Source organism: Balaenoptera ricei, chromosome 17 (genome assembly GCF_028023285.1).
Source record: "Balaenoptera ricei isolate mBalRic1 chromosome 17, mBalRic1.hap2, whole genome shotgun sequence".
NCBI classification, from domain to species: Eukaryota; Metazoa; Chordata; class Mammalia; order Artiodactyla; family Balaenopteridae; genus Balaenoptera; species Balaenoptera ricei.
In genome coordinates this window covers 59549499-59576492 of record NC_082655.1, presented here as the reverse complement: position 1 = coordinate 59576492, position 26994 = coordinate 59549499, and the positions used below count along the sequence as shown (strand labels likewise).

Here is a 26994-nt window from a genome sequence, read left to right as displayed (position 1 = left end):
CTTATGTCATGTAACTCTAATCCAACCGTAAAATATTTAATAGGTTCATATTACTATGCTCCCCAGACTTTAATATGCATGTGAATTACCCTGGATTTTCATTAAAATGCAAATTCTAATACAGAAGGTCTGGTTGAAGCCAGATATTCTGCGTTCCTAACAAGCTTCCAGAAGATGCCGATTCTAGCCACCAAACACATCAGTTTAAGCAATATAAAATTGTGATAGACACGTTCCTTCCACAATAAGCTCTGGCATTACGTCTTAACATTCAAGTCTATGGCAATCTTTACAAAATATTTCACCTCCAAACTCATATACTTAGGGATTTTATTCCTCTGGGAGTTATGTGTTCTGTGCCATCATTCTCTTTTAATGGGATTTTTGTAATATATTCATATTGCAGGATTCAGCAAAAGACCTTCAAGAGAAATGTGGAAATAAGAATTTGACTCTGTTTGGGGGGGGCAGTGTGTGTGTAAGAAAAAAATGAATGTGGCTTGCAGCACAGTTGAGAAGGATGATAAATCAATACTGCTAGTTTACTGTCATTTACAGAACAATGCACAGAGCAAAAAGTTCAATTCAGAAACTTTTAGTTATGGAATATCGTGCAAAAGTCTGTAACCCCATTTACGATATGGCTAATTCATTGCAAATACTCTACATACTAAGGAAATTAACACAGAGGATTGAGCAGTCCTAAAGTTGTCTCTCAACATATCCCATACTTATTACTTACCAAATTATCTAACAGAGCATTTCTTCCTGGATACCACATGAGCAAATTATTAATACTTTATTGAGTATGGCTGTATATTTGAAAACAGATTACGTGTGTGTTTTCTGCTTACTTAAGCCAATAAAGGACCTCCATTATTCTATACTAACTTTCTAAGAAAGTCAACCTAGAGGTAAAAAATGGGTCTTCAGGGATTATCATCAAAGATGTATTATGTCAGTCCCGGCATTCAGTGGGTGGGTGACCCAGCAAACATCACCACATCTCGGGAAATGCTCTCCTGCAAAAATGATACTATGCATGAAATATCTCAAATTAGAAATTTACCATTTCCCAAATAGGGCACTAAAAACATGGTCCCAAATAAAACTGGCCATAGAGATAAGAGGATATACTGTTTTTCCCCATGAAGTTGAATTAAGCCTCAAGGTTATCCATCCCTTTGTTCCTGTTGTTTTTAACTGTTCATTTCAGGGTCTCTCAAAAGCTAGGAAACTTTCAATTTTTGCAACTCCTGGTACATTTAAAAAGGAAGAAGACATGCTAAGCCAGCATTGTACAAGTAATGATGTGTGTTTTAAACGTTTAATCCTAGCAGTCTGTTGTAGCTGTATGTATACTTCATTTGGAGATAACAGAAATTTAAACTGGTGGACCCTGAAGAATGAGGCAAAAAATTTCCTGACTGGTCCTTCAATCAACAATTTTCCTGTGACATTGCTTATTTTCAAGGATCATTTCTCTGGCATAGAAGTAAATTTCAGAGTGTCTATAAGAAGTTACTTTAATTTATTGCTTTCGTCCTTATATAGTATATATAACATGCTAGGCACTAAGCACTTTACACATATTAGCTATGTTCATCATCCAATAATCCTAAAAAGTAGGTACTATTACAGATGAGGAAACTGAGGTGCAGAAAAGACGAATGACTTGCCCAAGGTCACACAGTTATTCAGATCCAAGATTTGAACCCAGGCCTTCTGGCTCCAGAATCTTCACCTTTAACCAGTACCCTTAGACTTCAGAGGTGTTCTCATCATGGGGTTTGAACCAGTGATACTGCTATTTTGTTTAACAAGCCTGATGGTCTTATCCTTTCTGAGCACAGATCCACCTTGAAGATGAAATACCTTCAAATTAATGACTATTTTAATAGCTAACCTGGGGCCTGTTAAAATAATTGCTGGGATTTAGGCTTTTGGTGAAAGAGAGCTATAAGGCTTGGGGGCTCTAATGTGTGGAACCACCTCGCTTTCTGAAGGCTCAACTAAGAACACTGCAGGGACTTCTCTTGTGGACACAGTGATTTTTTTTCTGGAAAAAAAGAATTCTTGACTTAATCTAATCAGTATCTTCCGGTTAACACATTTCAAAATGGGCTCTTAGCTGGTTCCGTAGACCCTAGATGTTTAATCTTAATAAAGATGTTTAATCTTTGTTTTATGAAATAAATCTAGAGCTAAAAGAGAGATACAGCCATGGCATTCACATTTAACATAATCATTAGATATTACTTCAAGACTTTCTCCATCTTATTACCTCAAAAGCAGACACTCAGGCAAGAGACATCTGCGGGGAGGCTCTTACTCCCTTGCAAACATTTTTAATTATCTTTTAATAAAGGAATCAGGTCCTGTCATTTGTCAAGGAGACATCTGCAGTAGTAAAACCTGTGTTTATATAACCCATTTTTATTAGTCATGATTAAGATAACATTTTGTGTACATTTGTTCTCACAAAACACTTTTATGTGAATGTAAAGGTTAATTAATGCATTTCAGCAATCATTTTGCTAGTCATCTGGAAAGGTAGCTTCTCTAGGAATTGTACTTAAGAAAAGAAGCCACACATTATACTATAAAACCATAACAAAATTTTAAGGTTTTTCTCATTTGCAATTTTGTTGACCTCCAGATTAAAATATTTAATACTCTGAAAAATTATAAGATTTTAAAAATTTGTTTTTGTGATCAAAAATAATTACAGTTCTTGTATAGTCCATTAAATATAATATTATCTGGAATTGATTTTTTTAATTGTAAACCAATGCCTATAAGTATGCTTATTTAGCAGTTACTCTTCTGGAATAATTGTACTTTGGATGTCAGAATTTGTAAATCATCCATTAGCACAAGTACTTAGTATCACAATAGATGATCAGTAATATGAATCTGTCAACCATTTAGTTGTAGGTCTTTATATCTGGAAAAGAAATGGATGAAATTCATCTAAACTTAGTTCCACAAATACTCATACAAGAAAGCATTTTAAAGTTTACATTTTCATTCTACTCCCTCTTTCGGAAGATTTTTTTTTTTTCTCTTAATGGCAGCCATAAAATTTAATTTCCATTCAACAAAACTGCTTACAGTAAACCTAATAACAGTCTTTCAGTTTGGGCTTCCTAGTAAATAGAAACCTAACTCACATGATAAAGCTCAACGGTATAAAACATTTGACTGTTGCAAAACTGAGACCAGAAAATCACATCAAGATGTCACTTGTTACCACTTCCAGACTCTAATGCGGAGGGCCACCAACCATCTCAGGCAACTGAACAGCAGCTAGAGTTACTGCAGCGTGCCTTGGAACCCTGCTTAGGAACATAATTGTCTTTACTACTGCGTGGTTCTTTTTGTTCCTGACACACTAGTATCTACTGTTCTTTTTGTTCCTGACACACTAGTATCTACTGTTGTTTTTTAAGTCTATGAGAAGTTAGCATACTTCTCATAGTCATTGTTCAAACACATGACAAATTACCAGAGTTGATTCTAGCCTTTTCATGCACAGATTACATGATCCAAGACTCCTGTCGCTTTAAAAATCATCTTTTCATTCTATTTCTGACCTAATCTTTACTTATAGAATAAAAAAAAAAAAAAAGGAGAAGATAAACACAGAAGATTGAAAACATTCAAAAGAAAAATTGGATAGCATGATCTATCAATGTGGGACCTTGTAGGTCTTAGAAAATACTCACCTGTGCCATACTTTTTAACCTTCCTATAATCCTTATGAGATGGGCATAGTATACATGTTACTCTGTTTAAAAATGAGTAAATTTAAGCTCAAAGAATTTAGTCAAGTTCACATGTGGTAAGTTTTAGAGCTAGGGCCAGAACACAGGTCTATGTGTGTGTGTATGTGTGTGTGTATATATATATATATATATATATATATATATATATATATATATATATATATGTAATTTCACTGATGGAATCCACAAAACAAATGAACAAACAAAACAAAATAGAAACAGAGTCATAGATACAGAGAACAAACTGGTGGTTGCCAGGGGGCAGAAAGGGGGCTTGGGCAAAATAGGTGAGGGAGACCAAAAGGTACAAACTTTCAGTTATAAAATAAATAAGTCACAGGGATGTAATGTACAGCATAGGGAATATAATCAATGATATTGTAATAACTTTGTATGATGACAGATGGTAATTAGACTTATTGTGGGAATCATTTTATAATGTATAAAAATATTGAATCAATATGCTGTGCACCTGACACTAATACAATATTGAAGTCAATTATACTTCAATAAAAAGATATAGATATCTAATATATATTAATATATATTATATGTATTAGATAGGATTAGATTAGATATGATATATATGAATATATCTAATGTATGTTACATCTATATTAGATATGATAATATATAATAAAAACAAAACTAATAAAATGTAGCACTTTCTTCTGTCCAGTAACAATATGCACAAGTGAGGAAAGGCACACACTAAGTGGGTTTACCTTCAGTCTAAATTTATTAATAGTTAATGGCATTCGCATAGCACAGGGAGATCAGCTCAGTGTTTTGTGACCACCTAGAGGGGTGGGATAGGGAGGGTGGGAGGGAGGGAGACGCAAGAGGGAAGAGATATGGGGACATATGTATTTGTATAGCTGATTCACTTTGTTATAAAGCAGAAACTCACACACCATTGTAAAGCAATTATACTCCAATAAAGATGTTAAAAAAAAGTTAATGGCATTAACTGCAGTAAAATAGATTCAAATACCAACTTTGTTCTGAAGCCTATGCTAGGTATTGTAAAAATATAAATAATCATGGTCCTTACCCTTGGAGAATTTAGTCTTTTGAAGAAAACAGGACCCTGTACATACAAAAAAAATTAATAACCAGTAATAGTAGCTTGTAACTATAAATAGAAGTCTCCACCATTTTAACAATCTTATTACACTACCCTACAATATTATGAGGCAGCATATAATGATGTACTAAGACCACCAATTAGGAAATACAGAGAGCCACTCAAATGCTATAAGAGACCTCTAGCGGATAAGAGGTGGGTATGGGGATTAGATGGATGTAATTTTAAATCTTGTTCCACCTATTCACTAGTCGATAATCCTTGAGTGAATTATCATTTCTGTATTACAATTTTCTTGGTTATATCTCACAATATATCTCAGGTATAGCTCAGTTATATCTCAGGGGGAAATAAGACCACCTAAATTACACAGTTATCAGACAGAAAAAGACAAATACTGTGTAATATCACTTATATGTGGAATCTAAAAAATAAAAAATACAAATGAATGTATATGTGAAACAGAAACAGACTCACATAGAAGATAAATTTGTGGTTACCAAAGGGAAGAGGGAAGTAGCAAATTAGGGATATGGGATTAACAAATACAAACTACTATGTATAAAATAGATAAGCAATAAGGATATACTGTATAGCACAAGGAATTATAGCCTTTATCCTAGTAAGCTATGATGGAGTATAATCTGCAAAAATACTAAATCACTATGCTGTGCACCTGAAACTATTATAATATTGTAAATCAACTATACTTCAATTTTTTAAAACATCACATGGTTGTTGAGAGGATTAAGTAAGCAATTCAGTGTTAAGCACTTTGTAATCCAAAAGAGTAATCCCCTTCCCTGACACCCTAGATGGATGATGAAAACACTAAATAAAAATATTAATTTAAAGTAAATAACTAAATTCTTATACTTTGTAAATTTCTACATGTAATAACAAATTTACTGGAATTACTTGGAATTTAGGAAATGAGCATCACTCAATAATTCTTTGTGGTAGAGGGAGAACTGATGTGATATTTATGACACAGCCGTCAATATAGAACACCTCCAAGATAAATCCATTCCAGGTAATGCCAGAATTAAAAATACATTTCTTTTGCATTTATTTCTCATCTCATGTTTCCCTGTTATACTTCATATCTCATCCTCCTTCAAATACATACATAGCTTCAATAAAACTAACCCTTCTTACCTACCCAGTAAGGCTCATCAACATAAAATGTCACATTCAGTAGAAATAAAAGCTGATTCCAGAAACATTAAAATGTAAAAGTCTTCCCTGACGTTTCTTGGAGAGCAGGAAAGGGGAAATTATATCACGTACCACACACATACACACACACACACATGCACACGCACACGCACACACAGAGTCTCTTGTTTTTAAAATCTTCTTAACCCATCAATTTCACCCAAATCTCACATCACTTGGCTGTTTCATAATCTCTCATTTCTGTTTCTCCAGTCTCCTCCCTGCCTGGAACTCTCCTGCTCTCCTACTTCCATTTTCAACACCGATCTTTCAGCTAGATCTTTTCTTTCAGGGATAACTTCAGGTATTTCTTACCTGGATCAATTTAGCCTTGCTACTCTCCACCCATTAGCAGATAAGTACAACAAAAATACTAGAGCCAAACAGAACAAACAGAATATTCCTTATATGACTGTAGTAAGAAAAAGGATATAGATACTTAGAGTTTAGTATTATTCTCCCAGTACTCATGAAAATAATACCTTTTCAATCAGTAGTGTTCCAGGTACCCATCAATAAAACACTGTAAAATGTTACTGGAATGTCATTATTAAAATAATAAAGATATCCTGAGAAATCAAATTAGCATTCATCTGACATCTGACTTGACAAAGGCTTAAGGGAGTGTAATTCTGTTATAAAAGAGCATTACAACTATTTTGTTTTGCCTCCAAAATATCATTTCATTTAAACATATGGTACATAAAGTTGGAATTATATTTATGACATAATTACAAGCATATTAATAGAAATATGTTTACATTTGCAAGTATAGTCCTTTTTCAAATTAGATACTGTTGATAATAACAATCTACATATAAAAAAACTCAATATTGTTCATATTTATAGGCCATAAAATGCAGATGATAAGATATACTCCTACTTTCTCATAAACATGAAATAATGACAAAGGAGGAGCTTTATATATGAAAGCATCAATACAATTTAAATCCTCACGAGGTCATAATATATTGCAGTGAGTAGAAGAGTTCAGCTTTAAAGAAAATGTAGACATTCTTTCATTTAAAAAAAATTGAACAAGCTTCCGAAATGCCTAACCAAGACACAATGGTAGAAAGAAAAGAACTGCATCTCTTCTATCAACCAAAAACTTGGTTTAAAACAAAAAAGCTTAGTAGTAGAACAAATAAAAGAAAATGAAATTCAGTACCTAGGATGAGAATTTTTTCTAAGTTCAGCATTAACATTGAAGAAATATTGAATTATGCTGCTTTGAAAGAACTGGATTCCACTTGCTGAAATTTTTCTTAAAATGAATTTTTTTCAAGCGTGTACAGTAGCAGTCTATTTGTTATGAGTTGCAGGAAGCTGTATTCCAACTTATGCAAGAGAAGAATTGCAGAAAAATGTAACTTGGGAGAGAATGATGAACTTTATGACCTGCTTGCAGAGCCGAAGAGAATAAACACCTACCCACTTCTGCAAAGGGACGACGCTGCTCCTGACAACAAATAGCCAACATTTTATCACTTTTGATAAATTTTAGACGTGAATGGTGAATACATAGGGTGAGGACGGTCAGCTAAGAAGTCAAATAGGATTTCTCAGAATTGCTTCTGAAAAAGGTTTTGTTCTCCTTGAGACAGAGTAGCAGGCTTTGCAAGGCAGCCTCAGATCTAGCTTTCCTTGATCTTCCTGTGAACTCTACAGCTTTACTGTCTAACAGTGAGCTTGGGGATTAGCCACATACCAACTTGCAGCACCTTCTTGTGGTCATCGTATTTCCCATCATTTATTGTCCCCCTACTATGCATGAACCAGTCACATGTCACGTGTCCCTATGCCCTTTTTCTCATTTCATTTTTATGGCAACTTTTAGTCAGGTTTCATTATTCCCACTAGACAAGGAAGGATGGGAGAAGCCAAGGGAAGTTAAGTGACTTTGTCAAAGTCACACACCTTGTTCAGGGCAAAGGTGGGTTTCAGATCTCAAGCCCTCTCTCTTCACTCCAGCTGCCTCACTGGGAACAGTTGTTAACTGTGTGTTTTGCTACAGACATTTCTTTATCTTATATGCAACTACACTGAGGGCTTCTTTTAGGCCAGAACCACATTTCATGTATTTTGTCGCCCTCACAGCATCGTGTGGCCGGCAGTAATGATACTATTGGGTAACGTGTATTGAGTGTAGTGTGCCGAGTGCAGTGACAGCTATCCCAAGCACCTTGAGAAGATTATTATCACCCCCATTTTCACAGCTGGGAAAGGAAGGCAGGGAAGGAAAGCCACGTGCAGCCAGTAGGTGCTAAGGCCAGGATTTGAAACAAATCAGTCTGACCCTGGAGCCCTCTTAGGCAACCACTATACCTACAGTCTCCCTTGGACATAGTAGGGGCTCTGATTGTGTTCAGTAATTTGATGAGATAAGGATGAAGAGACGCCACAGCATTACAAGAAGCAAGATGCCACAGCATTTCACTGTAGCCACGGCCTGTAGACGTCAAAAGCCACTCAAAGAAAAAAGAGCAAATCAGAGAAGATTAATCTTTGCTAACAATATCTCATATGAGTTAGCACTTCAGTTTTGCAATACATTATTTAATTCAATCTTTACAATAATATCCCCATTTTGTGGATAAATAAACTCATGTTTAGAAGGTTTAATAAATTGTTAAGGTTGGTTAGATCCTGAGCTAGAGCCTAAGTAAGTCTTCAGCTTTTACTCATATTTTTTCCATTATCCCAAGGTAATATCTACTCATCTTAAGTCAGTTTTGTGGCCAAAAAAGCAACAGAACATATAAATGAATGCAGAGGAGACATTCACCTGCCTCCTTTTTCTCCGTGCATAGACAGAGGTGATTACCTGTTGTCATGAAGTTGACCTTATGAAGGATTGAGGTAGGTGGGGCTGCTTAAATTTTGCCTGGGAACCAAGCAATTACAGTTGTGCCACTAACTAACTAGTGCCATTTTGAAACTATCACCATAGCTACAGCTATGGGATAAGGGCTAAGTGAGATGAGTAGGCCACTTCAAAGCACCCAGAAATACCAGGCTAGCATAAAAGGAAGTTAGTAAATTTAGTGGAGAGAATCGGTGAGCTCAGTCTGGCTCCAACATCTGGACTCCTAATCCCCACTCTTAGCCTAGTCTCAATGGGAAGCCAGCTGAGCCACTGACAGATCCAAGGGGGTATCATTTGCAGCTGTTGACAGCTCCTTCCTGCTCAGCCACCAAAAGATAAGCATTTAGAGAACACTAACTGCTACATATAACTACATGCATGCATTAAATGAGACACCTTCTCTCGCCCTCAAAAAACTTAAATATAGTTGGGAAGAAATGATTAGCCGCGAACCCAACAGTAGAGGAATAAGGGCTAAGCTTTGTGAAACAAGCCAGGAACATGACTCTGTCTTTGAAAGAAGAAGAGACTCAAAGCCCTTTGGATGGAAACCATTAAGTTTGAGTCACTTCTGTTTTTAGGGAGATGCAAACTCAGCCTTATGGAATTGCATGAGTCAACCATTGGAGACATTTCTGAATTGTCACCACATCCTGGTACACAGATCCTCTGTCCTGCTCTACACATTATTACTTGGCCAGCTTTTTGAAATTTTGAGCAATATCCCGAACCACAAGTACACTTTTTTATGAATGTATTTAGGCCAAATAAATCTAGAGAAAACAGAACATGAAGGAAAGCCCATATTGTGCCTTTAAGTATTATGTATTACCAAGTTATGATTTCTAAAATAATATCAGCAATTTATTATGCCAAGTTCAGATTCATATTTATCTATGCAGATCAAACACTTGATACCATTTTACCTTCAGTTTTTTACTAGGAGTGTTTATGACCAAGTCTTGTAATACTTGCTGCCACAAAGAAAATAAGAAGCATAGGTTATTCTGATCTCACTCAACCAGTTATACCAACATGTAATCTTTCTCATATCTTAGGAATGAGTATCATGAATTCAAAAGGGGCTCCAGATGGCATCCAAAAAGCTCATATTTTATCAATCACCTATTCTGCCTAATCATAAAATATATATATTTTATATATATTTAAAATAGATCTTCCTTGTAGTATGGGGAAAACTAAGTTTGCTCAAATAGTTTGACAATTTGAAATTCAAATGATGAGTTGCTTTATGAATCACATTATATATAACATTTTGTGTCTATCATGTAAATATTTGTTATGAAATACCAAGATTTGGAAAGAGGAAACAATTTACAAAGCAGAAATATGAAGAGTAAGTTTTCCTTTTCTTTAAAAATGTAATGCCTTAAAATAATTTGTTTAAAAGAAGGTAGGTAAAGAAAGCCCTTAATGCAGAAAACACAAAAAAAATGAATCTGCATGTAATGAGGAAGTTAATTCATTTAAAGACAATATTTGCTAAATTTGTAGAATCATAGAATTCCAGAGCTTGGAAATAACCAACTGTCAATGAAAAAAAAGGTCCAGAAAAATTAAATGACTTGCTCAAGTTCTTAACAGAAAAATCTTAAGTTCTGAGAAGACCTCAAAGGTCATATAATCCAGTCACCATCTAATACTTATTTTCCTACCTGAAACATGGGGTTAATTAAGACTTGAGCTACTATCCAAGAGCGTAGTTTCATTAGAATGGCAACACATTACATAATTTTGTAAAGTAAAAGAGAAATGCCATTCTTCATGAAAATTTTGTAAATGGAGGAATTCTACAAGTAATACATGGTACATATATATTGCCTTGGTCAGCAGAAGCAGCAAGTACCACCATTCTGGATGCATTCCAAGAATTTTGTATGTATGCGTGAGGCACTGGTCTTCACATGCAGATGAATTTGCTTCCCAAGAAGGATGAAAGTGTGTGAAGCCCTCTGAAAGGCTGTTCCAAGTGCTCTGGAAGAGGAGATCAATGATCCTTAGGTTTCAGGAAAGGAAAAAAAAAAAAAAACCTGCCACAATGCAAATGAATTGCTTTATATCACCCAACATCAAAAATGTACAACCAGATTTAGAAGCAGGAGAAAAAGTCAAATATGGAAGAAAGATGATTTTTTAAAAAGCCTTTCATCACTTCCACTCATTACACCTTTCTTCCATTGCTGTTTTCCCCTCTGTCCCTGTCATCACCACCACCTCACCACCTACCATCCCCAAAGTGGGGGAAGGCCTTTAATAATACTAAGGTTTTTAAGTTTGATTTCTTCATCTATAAAATGAGACTATCATTAGATTATTTACATTATTTCTGCTGTTCCTTCCAGTTCTACGATGCTAAGACTAGTGATTCCAATTGCATTAGACAAAATGCAGACTTATTAATAATCTAAACATATTTATATTGGTGACCTTAAAGTAACTCTTTTTGAGAAACTGCTCACCAATCCAGGTCAACCAGATTTCACTAAAGTAGAAAAACAAAATGCACAACCAAAACAAACTAAAAACCTTCATAATATGTTTCCTCAAAGTATGAACAAACCCTCCTGATCGCTCAGGTATTTTTATTTGTATCTTATAGGTTAAGCGTATTATGAAATCCACCTGTAAGAGAACATACGGTTACTTTTTAAATCTTTCTGGGTTTTTTGTGATGTGTATTGCTTATTTCAAATAAATCAAAACCCAAATTTCAATCTCTTTATCCTTCCTGTAGCCATTTACTTTATTACAAAAAAGGCAAAGTGATACTTTGGCATGCAAAGAACAATAACTTAACAAAACTACATTTATCATAGCACGAGCATACAAAACTTTTGCATCACTGAAAATTACCATTTATTAGAAGAGCTTTTATTTCCAGAAGAAACAAAACGCATGTGAAAGAAAGAAAATTTAGAAAACTTTTCTTGGACCAAGTTGTCTTTTATATTTTAATCTTGTTTGTAACAGTGATGACACAAAATGGACTGTGGAATTCAGAAGCTCCCGACGTTTTTCTTACTTGCTTTTTATACTGCTTTTCATTCCTGGCAGAAAGTTATACTAATTCAAGTTCTAGTATATGATGGGATGAATCCTATTTCAGAAAATGAGTCTTTACATGGCAAAGCTTGAGGAAGCAGCATTTGATTTCCAAAACAAAAAAGCAATTTTCATGGCATATCTACATTAACCTGAGGATTTCTTCCACGCTATTTAGCTGCCTCGAGAATGGATGCTGAAGATAATTACACAGTGGAAGCCGTAATATTAAGAGGTTTCACACTCATCTCAAAGGCTCCAGTACACTCACATACTCGCAGAGATATTCAATCAATGGTATAGCTCATTTTTTTAAATATCAGTGGCAATTCTAAACTTTGACAATATTTATATTTCCTATATTTTTAAATATATATTTGTTCATTCTATTCTCTTTGACACAAAGTGACTGTAGGACATATTACTTAAGTGTGACTAACAAGGTCACAAGACTTGTTTTCATTCAGGGGAAAAAATTTACCTGACTGCTCAGTTTTTGTTCACTAAGCCAGTTACCTAAGCTTTTATTACATAGGTTTTGAATGGATGACTAAAACAGAACTCTAATAAATATGATTTAAAAATCCAACTTTTAGAGCACTACTGAGTAAATGTTACATACTGTTGCATTTTACAAAGTTTCATTGAGTAAGACTCTAGAATTCTCTTTAGGTTTTGGGAAGCAAGCAAAATGCTGGCTCCTACATGAGGCTTTTGTGGCCTTTTCCTGAAATATTGTCTATTAATCTTTTATATGCCATTCATTTCCTAAGAAAAAATTTAGAAAAACTGCTCTAAAGACAATTTGTATACTACCCAGATAAGGATTCTATTCAATGGAAATTTAATAAGTATTATTTGGCAATAACAGCAAGTTAAATACTTCTTTTATTGGCAGTTGATGCTAGTAACTATTACAAGTAGTAAGGATTTTGTAAAAAATAATGGGAAGAGATTTAAATCTCTTGGGTGTCACATTCAGCCATTGTGGAGACACAATTCAGAGAACATCATGGCAGCCCTCAAATGGAGGTTCCCTCCCCATCAGGAGACTGCAGGGAAGGGGAGAAAAGAGCCATTCCTCTATGAGAACTCCACTCAGCCAGATGAATGGTCTCTGTTCTTTCACTCTGGCTTTGTCTCATTTAAGTCCCAACCAATTTAGCTATCATCCTAGGCTTGTGACTACTACTAGTGACTTAAGAAAAAGACATCCCTCGGTACCCAGAATTAGGCTTGCTGATAAAATCTTGAATTGCAGACAGAATAAAGTGCTCCCATTACTCCTGTAAACCACAGCGTAGTTTGGTCTCCATGTAGAACTACAAGAATTTCTTTCTCAGGGGAAAGATAAAAGAACAAGACCCTGCATGATACAGCGGAATTCTCATTAAACTCAACAGGCTCTTGACCTGGAATCAAGAGTAAGGTGAGGTCCCAGATTGATACAATTTACTGCTTTTATTACAATTTTGATCACAAGGACTGATTCATGTCACCCAATTTCTTTTCCTTGTCACAATTGTTTTGCCAAGAATCAATGGAATTGAAATTTAAGAGCCTCATATGTTTCTGTAAAATCCAATGATGGGTTGTACAGCTTTGACCTTCTTAAATGTTCCTTTATTTGATTTGATATCTATTCCTACAGAAAAAGTATGCTGCTCTGGCTGATCAAAATATTAATCTTTCAGAACCTCCCTGATTATTATAGCTTAGGAGATCATAATCCTTGTGGGGAGATGTGAGTGGAATAAATACAAACTGAATCCATATTTATACTAAACTAATTAGCATTACATCATCATGGCAGAAATATCTAGAACATTACTTCATATCAGTGATCTTCTGGGATGTTAAAATAGATCTTGAAAAATCTGAGATTTCTTTTTCATGTAAATGTTGAATTCTCAATTACATATTCATCAAGCTAAGGTTTTTTTAGGGTCCAAATTGAAGCCAAGATAGTATGCGAATGTTTTAAATAGAATCATTTTAGTCTGTTTCATCTTTCAAGAAGAAAATCACTGTGATGGAACTCCTGAAAGTATTTCTAAACGGGATGATAGATTTGACTTTTAGAAGATAATCTGACCTCAGGCTCTAGGACCTCAAAGCAATCAGACTACCAAACACAATACACATACACATACACACACACACACACACACACACACACACACACACACAATAACACAATATGGCCAAAATCAAGTTAAGATGAGCAGCAAGAGCTTAATTTATGACATGGATAAAGAAGGCATCAAAAAAAGAGCTTATAGGTAACGGATTTCCATCTATTTAAAGACAGATAATAGGAGGCACGGAGAGAAGTCAGATTTAGGAGATCAGTGGTAGAGTGTGGGTTCAGTGTTTAATAACTGTGGGTGTAAGTCTTGAGTCTTTTTAGAATCAATTAGCAGAGTACCCTGTTTCTCCCATTATCTGTCATTTAAACCCTGGCACCAGCAACGAGGACTACCAGGAATGTCCACAACTATCGCCCCCAACTTGCCAGATCCTAAAGATGCCCCTACCTGGAAATGACAGCGTTTTTTCCCAAAGAAAGAGGTGCTTTTAATTCACTGTTTATATAAATTGGAAAGCTTCAAATAAAAAAATGTTGTCAATGAAATCTCTTAGAAACCAATGCAAATCTACTTGCTGTAAAATCATTGCAAGGAATTTACATCCTGCATTCTGTATATCATCTAACTTTGTCCTTTACTTTCTGCCCAGAGACCTTTCAAAAGAAGAAATTTAGGTTGACTCCAAATTGAGTAGCTTAGGACTTGCCAAGAAACCCCACCCCTACCCCCTACTGGACTAAACTGATCAATGATTGCAGGTAAAACATGAGAAAGGAAAGGAGGAAAAGCAATGTGCTAACAGACCCTGAGCATCCTTCATCGGAGCCCCCAAAACACAAGCCCATGGTCAGGCAACCAGCGCCCTGAATGACTCTGTCCTTATGGTTAACACTGCTATGTGGGGACACAGACCAGTAGCGCATTCAGAGATTATGAGATATTTTCTTCCAAAGTAGTATATTAATGACATTTTCAGAGCATTCCTTAACTGTCTTTCACATGTTAACAGGAAGTCTAATACATATTACTTCTTTTTTATACTCTGCATTAGCCAAAACTGAGTCAAATAAAATTTTGCCCAGAATGAATAAATGGAAGATATTTTTGTGATACTACTGATTCTAAATCAAATAACAAAGTAAGTATGAGAACTCATATTGATGGTCATTCCCACACAAGCCAGGTGAAATAGAAAATTGAACATTTTTAAAACACTTATTTTTCATTATTCAAGCCTTTCAAAAGTAATGGAGTATATTGTCATGAATAATATAGATTATTGTCTTGTTGAAACACAAAGTGTATAAAATTAAGATGTATTTGAAATTTTGAGCAAAGGGCTTAGAGTTTGTGATATATATTTAGAAGAATGGGAGAAATAATTTTATATGTATATACATATATATGTGCGTGTCTATTTCGTATTTTACTAAGTAAACAAAATCTCTCTGCTATTTTAATCTATCCCAAGACCTAATCTGATAATTAAATCTCTAGTACGGATTGTATTGTTCTCTTCAACCACTCTTTGTTCCTCGAGGGAGGACTACAATCTCCAGATTCACACACACATGCACACACACAGGAAAAAGCAAAAAAAAAAATTGAGAAAATTTAGGTGATTGCCTGCCAAAATATATCATCCTTAAAATAATAATCCAAATAACTGATGCGAAAGTATTTTTTTCCTAAAATACCTAGATAATTACCACTTTATCTTTTTACCTCATTAGCTGGAATATGAGTGTGTAAGGATATATTTACTCATATAATAAAAATATATATACTCAAAGTTCCTTTTGAGAAACTGTTCCTGCGTTTTCTAGCCATCTTTGTACCGAGTAAAATCCACAAGCAAAAGAAAAGTTACATTTTCTTTCTATAAACCCCTACACTTACCTATAGCCATGTAGCCAATAAAGTTAAAGAACAAATGCCAAAGAAAAAAATGGGAAAGAAAAAAGTCTTGAACTCATTATTTTAAAACTCAGTAACAATATGCATTATTTTCTAGTTAGAAACAATATATAGATGGTGAAGGTGAGTGTAATACATCTGAGCAAATTCTTGGGGAAGTGAATAACATTAGCAGCAAAACATTTAGAGTCAGACAGACCTACATTCAAATTAAACTCCACACTTTATCATCTACTACACATTGGGCAAGCTACACCACTTCTCTGAGTCTTTTAATTTCATCTGTAAATCTGGACTAATTATAGTACCTCTCATCGTATTGTTGAGATGATTAAATGAGAAAATACATGCAACCAGCTAGCACCAGGCCTGGTACATTGTTTGTGCTCAACAAATAGCAGCTTTTGCCATTATTCATAGTTCATTGTAGCCATTTAGAAGAATGGAAAAAATATCAGCGATCATACACCATTAGGTTAAGTGGATATTGCTATAAAATTATTACGCATCATGTGGGTTGAATTTTAAATGAATTTACTAGAGAAATACACTTACCTGTAAACATTAATAATAAATAGCAAATGCAACCAACAATGAAAAACATTATATGGAATTAACTATCTCCTCCCGCATCCTTACAAACATGCACACTGCTTGGTGTTGGGTATAGTGAAAAGATTAATATATGCTGATTTCCAAAAACCAATGAAGAAAATGATTGTCAATTCAAAGTATGAAATTTCAATAGGGAAATCTTAGTAACATGTTTCTAATAGCATTCACATTTGCTTGGGATTTGTTTTATTGTCAATAAAAAAGTTTATCCAAATTATATATATTTCCGTACCTCAACCCATGGTCTATTTTCTGCAAGGCAAACTCATCCTACTGGACTCAGTTTTAGCGACCCTTTTTCTGGAAAGCTTCCCTTGGCTACCCATCCATGAGGATCTCTCACTCTCTTCCATCTGCCCTTGACTCCAAATTTAGTTATTCTTTTCTATCAATTCATCTTTCATAAAGTCCCCTGCATCTTCCCTTTCCTTTTCCTCTGCACTACCATTTCCCAAAACCACACTGCATTACCTGCTGAACTTTATTCAATTGTTTCTTAAGTCTGTCTCCTAGTGATGGGTCTTTCCTGCATAAAACGGCCAAATAGGTCTAAGAAGAGCTTTTATCAGGTAATTCCACTTTCAAAACGTTCAATGGCTTCCTATTGCTAGGATGACTTGTAATAGCCAAACTTTTTGACCGTGAATGGGGATGTCATTAATGTTATTAATGGGCTTAAACCAGAATCATGCAGGCAAACCAGGACTTAACAGCAAACCAACCCATTGCCACCTCTGTGCTTTTCAAACTTTCTCACCTAAATATTCCTAAGGGTGGACTCAAAACTAAACTCTCAAATTCAAATTTCTTTTAAGTTTACACATTTAAAATTCTTGAAATTCTGACATTCTTGTTTATATCCATGTTCGTTTTAATGTACACATAATGTTTTTAAGTCCCAGCAACCCTTTTACATGAGCAAAATTTCAAAACATCTTACCCAAAATCTTGGAGTAAAATTGACCTCAAAGAAGACTTACTATCAGGACACAACTTCTAAAAACCCTTTGTAGTGCAGTCTATGAAAAAGCTGTCTCCTGAAACACAGAGAAGGCCATTCACCAAGACCTGGAAGTGAATTATGCTCCCTGGAGTTGAGTTGAGTCATCCATCCTTATGTAAACTCACTGCTCCACTCATAAAAGTTTTCCATATGGTCTCTTTATAAACCCATTTCCATGTCAACACTAACAAATATACCTCCTCTCTTCTTTGCTTTCCTCAACCCTCCTCAACCCTGTGATCCTGGTCCATTTGCTCTGGTTGCCATATAAAATACAAGGTACCCAGTTAAATTTGAATTTCGGAAAAGCCAGGAATGGTTTTCAGTATGCCCCGTGCAATATTTGGATTAAAACTGAACTAGGTATTGGTATTTTTATTTGCTAAATCTGGCAACTCTAACTGTAAAGCCATTGCTGACCACCATCCCCACAGCCCTAGGGCTTTGAGGTTCTTCTGAATTTCTAGTACAAATCATCTGCCTCTATTTGACACTTACCCTATTTTGCATGTGTTTCTATCACTTTTTATATCCATATACTTCATTCCCCTGACTTGAAAGCTCCTTAAGAATGAGGACACATATATTACATCTCTTTTTAATTTCATAATGCCTCACAGAAGCTCTTGACCATAGGTGGTGATCATAAATATTGATACTTGTCAACTGAGAGATTGATTTAAAATCAGTGAGCAAAATAGCCAACAACTATTTATTAAGCAACTGCTTTCTGTTCCATTCAGAACTATGCTGTAAATTATTTCATAAATGAGTAAGATGCAACATTTGCCTTCAAAGAGCTTAGTTTAGTAAACAAAAATTACACATCAAAAACCAGTAGTGAATGACCTGAAACAGTATATAATCATGTATAACAGTGTATAATCATGATTATGTAGTAGAGCCTACTAAGGACAACAGGAGATCAATGTGGGAGTACCCCCGAAGAGAGGGAAACACTGAAGAGGGGTGATCTGAATTGGGATTCAGATCTTGAGAAGGATGTAGATGAGTGGAGAGGATTAGGAAGGGCAATGCGCCATCTGGGGAAAATCTTGGGCAACTGCAGCAAGTGGAAAGGAGACCCATCTTCACCGTATGCCTTTGCTGCATGAAAACAATCAGAATTTGTTTGGGCTGTGGTTGCAACTGGTTTTATGGGGTTCCATAGGATCAGAGCAACTATATCAGCGAAAATCTATGCAATGGCTACTACTGGATAGAGTCGTGCCATGTAGAGTCACAGGCCCTGATGTTTAAAAAAAATAATCAAAGTAAGGATGCCATTAAAGAAATCACCCACAGAGATGAGCTGGGGTTTGTCCCCAGACCACCTAAGAGAGGAAAGAACAAACATTTTTATCAGTCACAGTTATATATTACACATGGGCTCTAAATGTGTTGGTTCCGGACAACGTTTACACCTTTATCAATCTTAATTAGATCAGTGACCTTACTGAAAATTGGTGAACTTCATCTCCAGGAAACTGAGGACAGATGTTGAGGAATGTTTTCTTCAGTAGAAATTCATTTTCTTTTACAGCTTTAATCTGTTACCTCTCTATAAAATGGAAAATCTTTTTTTATTGAAGTATAGTTGATTTACAATATTGTGTTAGTTTCAGGTGTACAGAAAAGTGATTCTGTTTTATATATTTTTTGGATTATTTTCCATTATAGGTTATTACAAGATATTGAATATTGTTCCCTGTGCTATACAGTAAATCCTTGTTGCTTATCTGTTTTATGCATAGTAGTTTTTAATCTGTTAATCCCATACTCCTACTTTATCCCTGCCCCCTCCCTTTCCCCTTTGGTAATCATAAGTTTGTTTTCTATGTCTGTGAGTCTGTTTCTATTTTGTATATAGATTCATTTGTATTATTCTTTAGATTCCACACATAAGAGATATCAGATAATATTTATCTTTCTCTGTCTGACTTACTTCATTTAGTATGATATTCTCTAGGTCCATCCAGGTTGCTGCAAATGGCAATATTTCTTTTTTATGGCTGAGTAATTTTCCATTATATATATATATATATATATATATATATATATATATATATATATACACCCCCTACATCTTCTTAAACCAATCAATCACTTGTTGATGGGAACTTGGATTGTTTCCATGTCTTGGCTATTGTAAATAGTGCTGCTATGAATATTGGGGTGCATATATCTTTCCAAATTACAGTTTTCATCTTTTCTGGATATATGCCCAGGAATGGGATTGCTGGATCATACGGTAGTTCTATTTCAGTTTTTTTAAGGAAACTCCATACTGTTTTCCATAGTGGCTGCACCAATTTACATCCCCACCAACAGTATAGAAAGGTTCCCTTTTCTATGAGACAGAATATCTTTTATTTTGCTTTTGGATTGTCCTTCTCTAATAAAGTTGATGTCTTTAACATGTGCTTCTAATATGTGCTTAATTTTGCAAAATATTTTGGTACCATTTGGCATCCTCTTACCAGAAAAAGGTACAAGCCTACAAAGACTTGCTGTTTTGGTTTTAATCAGTTCATGGAATTAAATGCATTGAACCACAGAATGCTTTTATGTGACAGATATTGTGATTCACACTGAACATCCATGTGAAGATCGGCTTGGACCTTTATAAGTGACATAATTTTATTAACTAAATAGACACATAGGACAAAGAAATATGGTTTCAGCCTTCTAAAATTCCCAAGGCATCCAGTAAAATCTCTCAGAATGGGTGTTGGCAGGACTATTCTGGCACAAGGCACCTGGCAATAATGCCCAAACAATCTTCTGCAGATTCTCGCCTTCCCAAGGTACTCTTCCATGGGTTACATAATGATCAGAAGACCCTGCCAAGAGGTACCTGCTCCCTGTGAGGTTCAATATGTTAGGACATCACCATTTGTTTATACTTTCTCACAAGTCAGTGCACATTATCTCTATTATTTTTCTTCCATTTTCCTTAATTTATTAATTTTGCTAATTAAATAACCAACAAAGGTGAGAGGATCCCACCTCTTTATCCCCATCTTGTTGTCACTTGTCCCGGTGATGACCAATGAGATAAGAGGCCCTCTAAGGTTGCCTGGACAGGAGATCTCTTGAAAGACAAAGGGGAAAATGAAATGGGGGGGGGGTTGGGGGGAGTGAAAGGGAAGGAAGGTCTGAACTCCAGTAGCTGCTTGGTATCCAAACTGAGTGTGCAGAGAGGAAGAGACATCCTTATCAGATCTCAGGTCCAGGTTTTTGGTGTGTGTGGAAAGAGGGAGATAAAAAAAAGGTGCACTTGGGATGAAGAGAAATAAGCAACATTGGTCCTTGCAGAATATATCAATATTTGCTTAATAACTATCCTGTTGAGTTCTCTGACTCTCCCCAAATGAGTATGTGGCCATTCAGGGTCAACCAGCAAAGGACACCTCCTGAAGCTAATTTATATACAACAGACCTGTGTGCACATGTACTAGAATGGACCTTTCTCTTTGCCCATTTTGTCTGTTTCTGCTTGCTCCATATCTTTCCTGTCTCTCCCTCCTACCCTGCTGGATCTCATTTCCTTCTACCTTCCTTTCTTTCTCTAGCTCCCTTTCTCTCAGTTCTTATCTAACCTGCAACAATTTGTGTTTTATGTCCTCTGTAGTAAGGAATATGCACCCCAGAGTCCGTCCGCTTCCATCTTTCATTCATTTATATTTTGTGAAAGAGGGCAGTGTCCCTGGCAACATTCACTCTGCAGGAGGCTACAATTATTACTCAGGTTAAAAGAAACGTTCAGAGGAAATTCAGAAAATGATAGATACTAATCTTGAGCCTTTTGTTTCAGCCTACAAGGAAAAAATGAAGGAGCTGTCCATGCTGTCACTGATCTGCTCTTGCTTCTACCCGGAACCTCGCAACATCAGCATCTATACTTACGATGGTGAGATGCCTACAGTAGAAATGCCCACAGTAGAAATGCCCCTGCTGGCTGGATCAGTTGGCAAAGCTTGGATGTATTTGTTTCTGTCTCACAGTTCCTGGTATAATTAAATCAATATTTTGTAGATCTTACTATTGACCTGCCGGGTCTAGCTAACGGGTCTTATTGATTGCCGTTTGCTCAAAACAGTATGAGTTTGATGCTAATAACAGCACATTAATGTCTCTTAAGAAACATGACTGAGTGCTTATTAGCCATCGCATCCAACATGTCAACATCCACAATATGTCCGAGGCTTTTCTTTGCAAATAACATGATATGCTAAGCTGTAATTGGAGATCACAATTTGCAAGAAAATGCTTTGTAGTTAGAAAACTCAGGAGAGAAAATCAACCACCATCACAGTTTTTTAGTGTAGTCTTTATAAAATCCCCGTATTTTGTGTGCGCATGTCAACAACCTAATAAGTTCCAATAGTAAAACCGACCTATGACTGAAGCCCCAGATAAAGAGGATTTTAAAAGAAAATCCTGAAGAAGTGGCATAGCTATGAACCTTATTTTGCAGTAAAACCCTTTTGGTTTGATTTATCCTGATTCATACTACTTAATTTGATTACCTTCCTGGTTCTGCCACTATCTGCATGACCTCGGGCAAGTAACTTAGATTCTTTGAGCCTGATTTAACTCTAGTATCTTCCTCCCAGTGGTGTTGTTGGGTTTAAATGGTTTCATGTTTAGCATAGAGCCTGGCCTCTTGTAAGCATTCAAAATGGTAGCTGTCATTATCAACAATACCATTTTTACTTAATTCAGTGCATTTAATCAAAATGTTTGGTGCAGTTATATATGTAGTAGATAACGCTGAGGCATATTTGGCTACCTGTTCGGCTCACAACGATTTTCTTTTCCACATGTATAAGGAAATACATTAAAGGTAAGGTGAAAGGATCTATGGCAGTTAACCCCTTCTATGCATTTAAAATATTCCAGGACTCAAAGACGTTTTTCTTTCAAACTGATTCTATCATGGCACAAGCATCATAAATATGAATTAACTGTTTCACAAGGAAATGTCTTTCATGCAAAAAGATTTTGGTTTCCAACCAAAACTCATTAGAATGCAGGCCCCATGTCTACTTCGTATAAGTTCATTCAGTCAACAAATACACTGGCCCTATCCTTAATCTGCTAAATGTGGCTGTGACTAGTAATCCAGCTATGTTTCTTCTGAGACTGTATCTCACCATGTGTTGTCACTGAGGTTCCAGTGATGAATACGACTCAGGCCTCTTCTTCAAGGCACTCATGGCCTAGTAGAAGAGAATTACAACATACAAATAATCAGTAAGTGGAACTCAGTGTGGTTATTTGCTAAGGCAGCATTTACTGGTAGGACACAGAAGACAGTGATGGTTTCTGCCCTCTTAGGGACTGGAGAGAGGGAAACGAAAATCAAAAGTTATATGTAAGCTGAGACTTAGAAGTCAAATAGACAATTTAGCATAGCTCATGAACTGCTTCCTAAAAGAACTGGTAGAGAATTTCAAATTCCCAAAGTCTTTAACCTTGTCTTCTCTTTCTATATTAGGTAATAATGTGAAGTGTTTATTGTAGACAAATATTATAACAAGAATTAATAATAATTATTATTATTTACATTTACAAACACTAAGTGCTATGGCCTGTGCTTTACATTTAGTATCCTTTATATCTTTTTTTTGGAACATCTTTACAATTTAATTTTTTTAACAGCTGTATTGAGGGCACTTACAAATCACTGCACATATTTAATGTATATAATTTGATTAATTTGGACAAGTATCCTTCATCTTTTAATCTTCACAACAGTCTTATGAGAAAGGTGCCTTTTATCTCCATCTTTTAGATGAGGAAATGAAAGCTTAAAGAAGTGAATTAACCTTCCCAGTATCACACCCTAGTAAGCAGGGCTTACTATTTGGATGCAAATACAGGCAGTTCTGATTTCAGTGTCTCTAACTCTATCCATTTAAAATACCATCACCTTATCAAATAAGTGATTTTTATTTGCCTCTGTTCTCTGTTCTCTTGAAATCCTTTTCCATAAATTTTATAGAATTGTACTTAAGATATAAGTACAAATTTGGATGCCTTCAGGAAGATTTAAAATATTTTTACATTTGTGAAAAAAGCCACATCATTTTTAACATACTGAATTGACTTTGTCTATATGATCTGTTAGCATTCACAGGACTAAGTAAGGTCAGTTCCTGTTCACCTGGGGTCTTACCTGACCACAAGCTGAAAGTGCACTAACGAGGCTGCTAAAAGAACATTAATGGAAGCTAATTTATAATTCCTCTCTGCTCTGCTCGAGTCAGAACTAGTCTGGAGACCTGGCCAGCTTGGTTGCCACAATTTTCAAGGGACATTAATAAATCAGTGAGCCCTGTGAGATTAGGGAGTGATGCAGTAGTAAAGATCTAGAAACAGTGTCACTTTAGGACACTGAGAATGCTTTAGACTGGGGAAAAAATTTGAAATGGAAAATCATAACTATTTTCAAATACTATTGTGATGCACGACAGAGACTGGCCTGACTTTGGGTGGGTTCCGAGGACAAAACAAGGACTGGGGGGCCGAAATGAGAGGGGTGTAGTCTGGGGTTCAAAATAAAAAAACGCTCATCTAAAAGTGAGAGCTGTCCAATGAGCTTTTAAAAATCAGTATATTTTACTAAGCTGTAAGTTGTGTAATTACACTAATATCCTAGCAGGTGCTAGCTATCACTCTATTTTATACTATAAATGGTATTATTTTACATTATAAATTATATTATGCATTTATTTTCAGGTTTTTGCCCATTTAATTACTATGCATATTATGCAGCTATTGAGTTTAAATATTTTTAAAATGTACAGAGTGTATAAATTAGATAAGCAGATGTTGCCCCCTCCTTCCCCTACCACAATGCCTCTTCCCCCGGTTTCTGTCTACAGCTGAGGGATGATGAAGAAGGACATTCTAAGTAGCAACAAAGTAGAAGCAAAGATATTACCATGGTACCCTGTCTTATTGTCTTCATTAGACTGTAAGCACCTTGAAGACAGGGACCCCCATCACAGTGTCCTCCCCAGAGTAGACATTACATTGCTTGATGACTCAAATCAACAGACACACTGAAGGGCAAAACAGAAACCAGCAGGATACCTTGCACATGAGCCTTGACTGCTCCAAGTATTTCCAACCATTCAGGGAGCTACATTGGTTCCAATACAGCTCCTGTGATTTCTAATCACAGGATTAGGTGTGAGAACTGGAGGACTTTGTTATTTTCCTCATTATTTAATCTGAAAATGTTTCCAGCTATGCTAATTTCCAAAAAAATAAATAAATCTAAATCTGTGCTCCTTGCTTTTCATATGAGGCTCATATTTATTCAAAAGGAAAATAAAGTTAGTTTAAAATCGATTCAGGCTATTTTTTTCTGGGCACGCCTACCATGATTCAACTCCCTATGGACATTATTGAATTTCCCAACACTGTAAATATTTATCCAGTTAAAATATATCCATAATTATACTAAAGAAAGAGGTCTTATATGTTCAAACAATGTAGAGTAAATGATCATATGCAGTATTTTACTCATCTTTGCCAGACTAACAAGGCTACTTTTAATTGCCAGCATTCAAATTATTTTAGTAAACCCATGCCTGTGTTCTGTGGGCTTAACCTTCTCAAATATTCATCTCTCAGATATGGAAGTGAAGCAAATCAACAAACGTGCCTCCGGCCAGGCTTTTGAGCTGATCTTAAAGCCACCATCTCCTATCTCAGAAGCCCCACGAACTTTAGCTTCTCCCAAGAAGAAAGATCTGTCCCTGGAGGAGATCCAGAAGAAACTGGAGGCTGCAGAGGAAAGAAGAAAGGTAACTTTTTCCACAGGTTTTTAAATTCTGCTTCCTCTTTTCCTTGCCTTCTCTCTCTCCTCTTCTCTCTCCCTTCCCCTCCCCCACCCCTCCGCTTTCACAAACACACACACACACACACACACACACACACACACACATACTTCCATCAGAAGTTCAGACAGTGATGTCTGAACCTGCACATGTAGGTCTTCTAGACGTAGATCCAGGCTACTTCAAGTAAAAACTGCTGCTTTGAGGCTAGTTAAAACCAAAGATCTCAGACACTGAAAGAACTTCAGTGCCCTAGTGCCCTCCCCCCATCTTGGACCCATTTTGATAAAAGCCTCCCTGCCTTAGCCTATCCTTGCTGTCAAGAAAGCACAGCCTTAGGTACCGTAACTCAAGGGGTTGTGATGGGGAGAGGTACCCAAGTGGTGAGCCCTTCCTCTCAGAGTCTGCGTCCTGCCCCAAAGCATAGTACATGGTTTTCCTCGGAACTAGAAAGCACCACATACTCTCTCTGAGATACTTCCTGCCCAGAAACGCTGTTCAGCCCAGGGTAAGGGCCAGAAGCTTGCCCCTGTCCCCAAGGCCTCACTCCCTGTCCTTGAAGTTGGTTCATCCAAGATCAGAACCCTCTCGGGAATATATGAGTATCTTCCTCTACCCATTTCTAAGCCTTGATGGCATTTTTTTCTTTTTTCCATTGGTCCTTGTTTGTATTAAAGAGCTGTTTCTTACAGAGCTATATCTTTAATTTTCCATAATCAGCTGAATAAGAAAAGCCAAGGGTATTAAAAATGGAGGGCATACAGAAATCCCTAAGACTGTATACATAGAGACAGAAGTTATGTCTGAATATGTGTATATCAGCTGTGTGATTATGGGGGTCCATCCCATCGAGATGCTCTTGATTAACCCAAATGAATTACTGCAGGTAACTAATTTCTATGTTGTATTTTCCACTGACTTTATCATGATATATTTTTAGAATCATGTAGTCACTAAGAATATGCTCCATGCATGGTCTCATGACTTAAATGGAAACTCTGCATTTATAATGATTTTTAAATTTTATTTAGATGTTTATAAAAAGTTAGCCAATACATTAAACATTTCTATGTTGGATACTTACAAAGAAAAGGAAAATAGTCCTTCTCCTAAAGACTGAATTCTCTAACAGGGAGTGCAGAACAAACCCAAATGTGTGTGTATGTATATGTGTTTATATATACCTACATGCACACACACACACTCACACATATGTACATATATAACTGTAGCATCAAATAACAAGGCTCAGAGATTATAAATCCTAGATTAAGTTTTCTGAAACAAAAATACTTTTTGTTTTAATCTTTGTGGTTGGAAAATCTTCCTATATCATGTAACTTTCTGATCACAATTTCAATTTTTACTCAGGTGAAGTTCTCTTTACATCCAGTGAGTATTTCTTTACATATTATTTATTGTATTTGACCAATTACTGTTGTTATCAATTTGGATTTCAAAGGAAGGAAACTAAGTTACTAACCCAAG

At 35.9% G+C, this 26994-nt stretch overlaps 1 protein-coding gene across 1 annotated transcript in view; it reads left to right on the top strand.

Moving 5' to 3' along the window:
- Positions 1 to 26994, top strand: part of STMN2 (stathmin 2) — a 49377-nt gene that overhangs the window by 5261 nt on the left and 17122 nt on the right. The window contains exons 2-3 of the mRNA XM_059901576.1: positions 21468 to 21563; positions 25301 to 25473. Of these exons, the coding sequence (XP_059757559.1) occupies positions 21468 to 21563; positions 25301 to 25473 (269 nt within the window). The remainder of the gene's footprint in view (positions 1 to 21467; positions 21564 to 25300; positions 25474 to 26994) is intronic.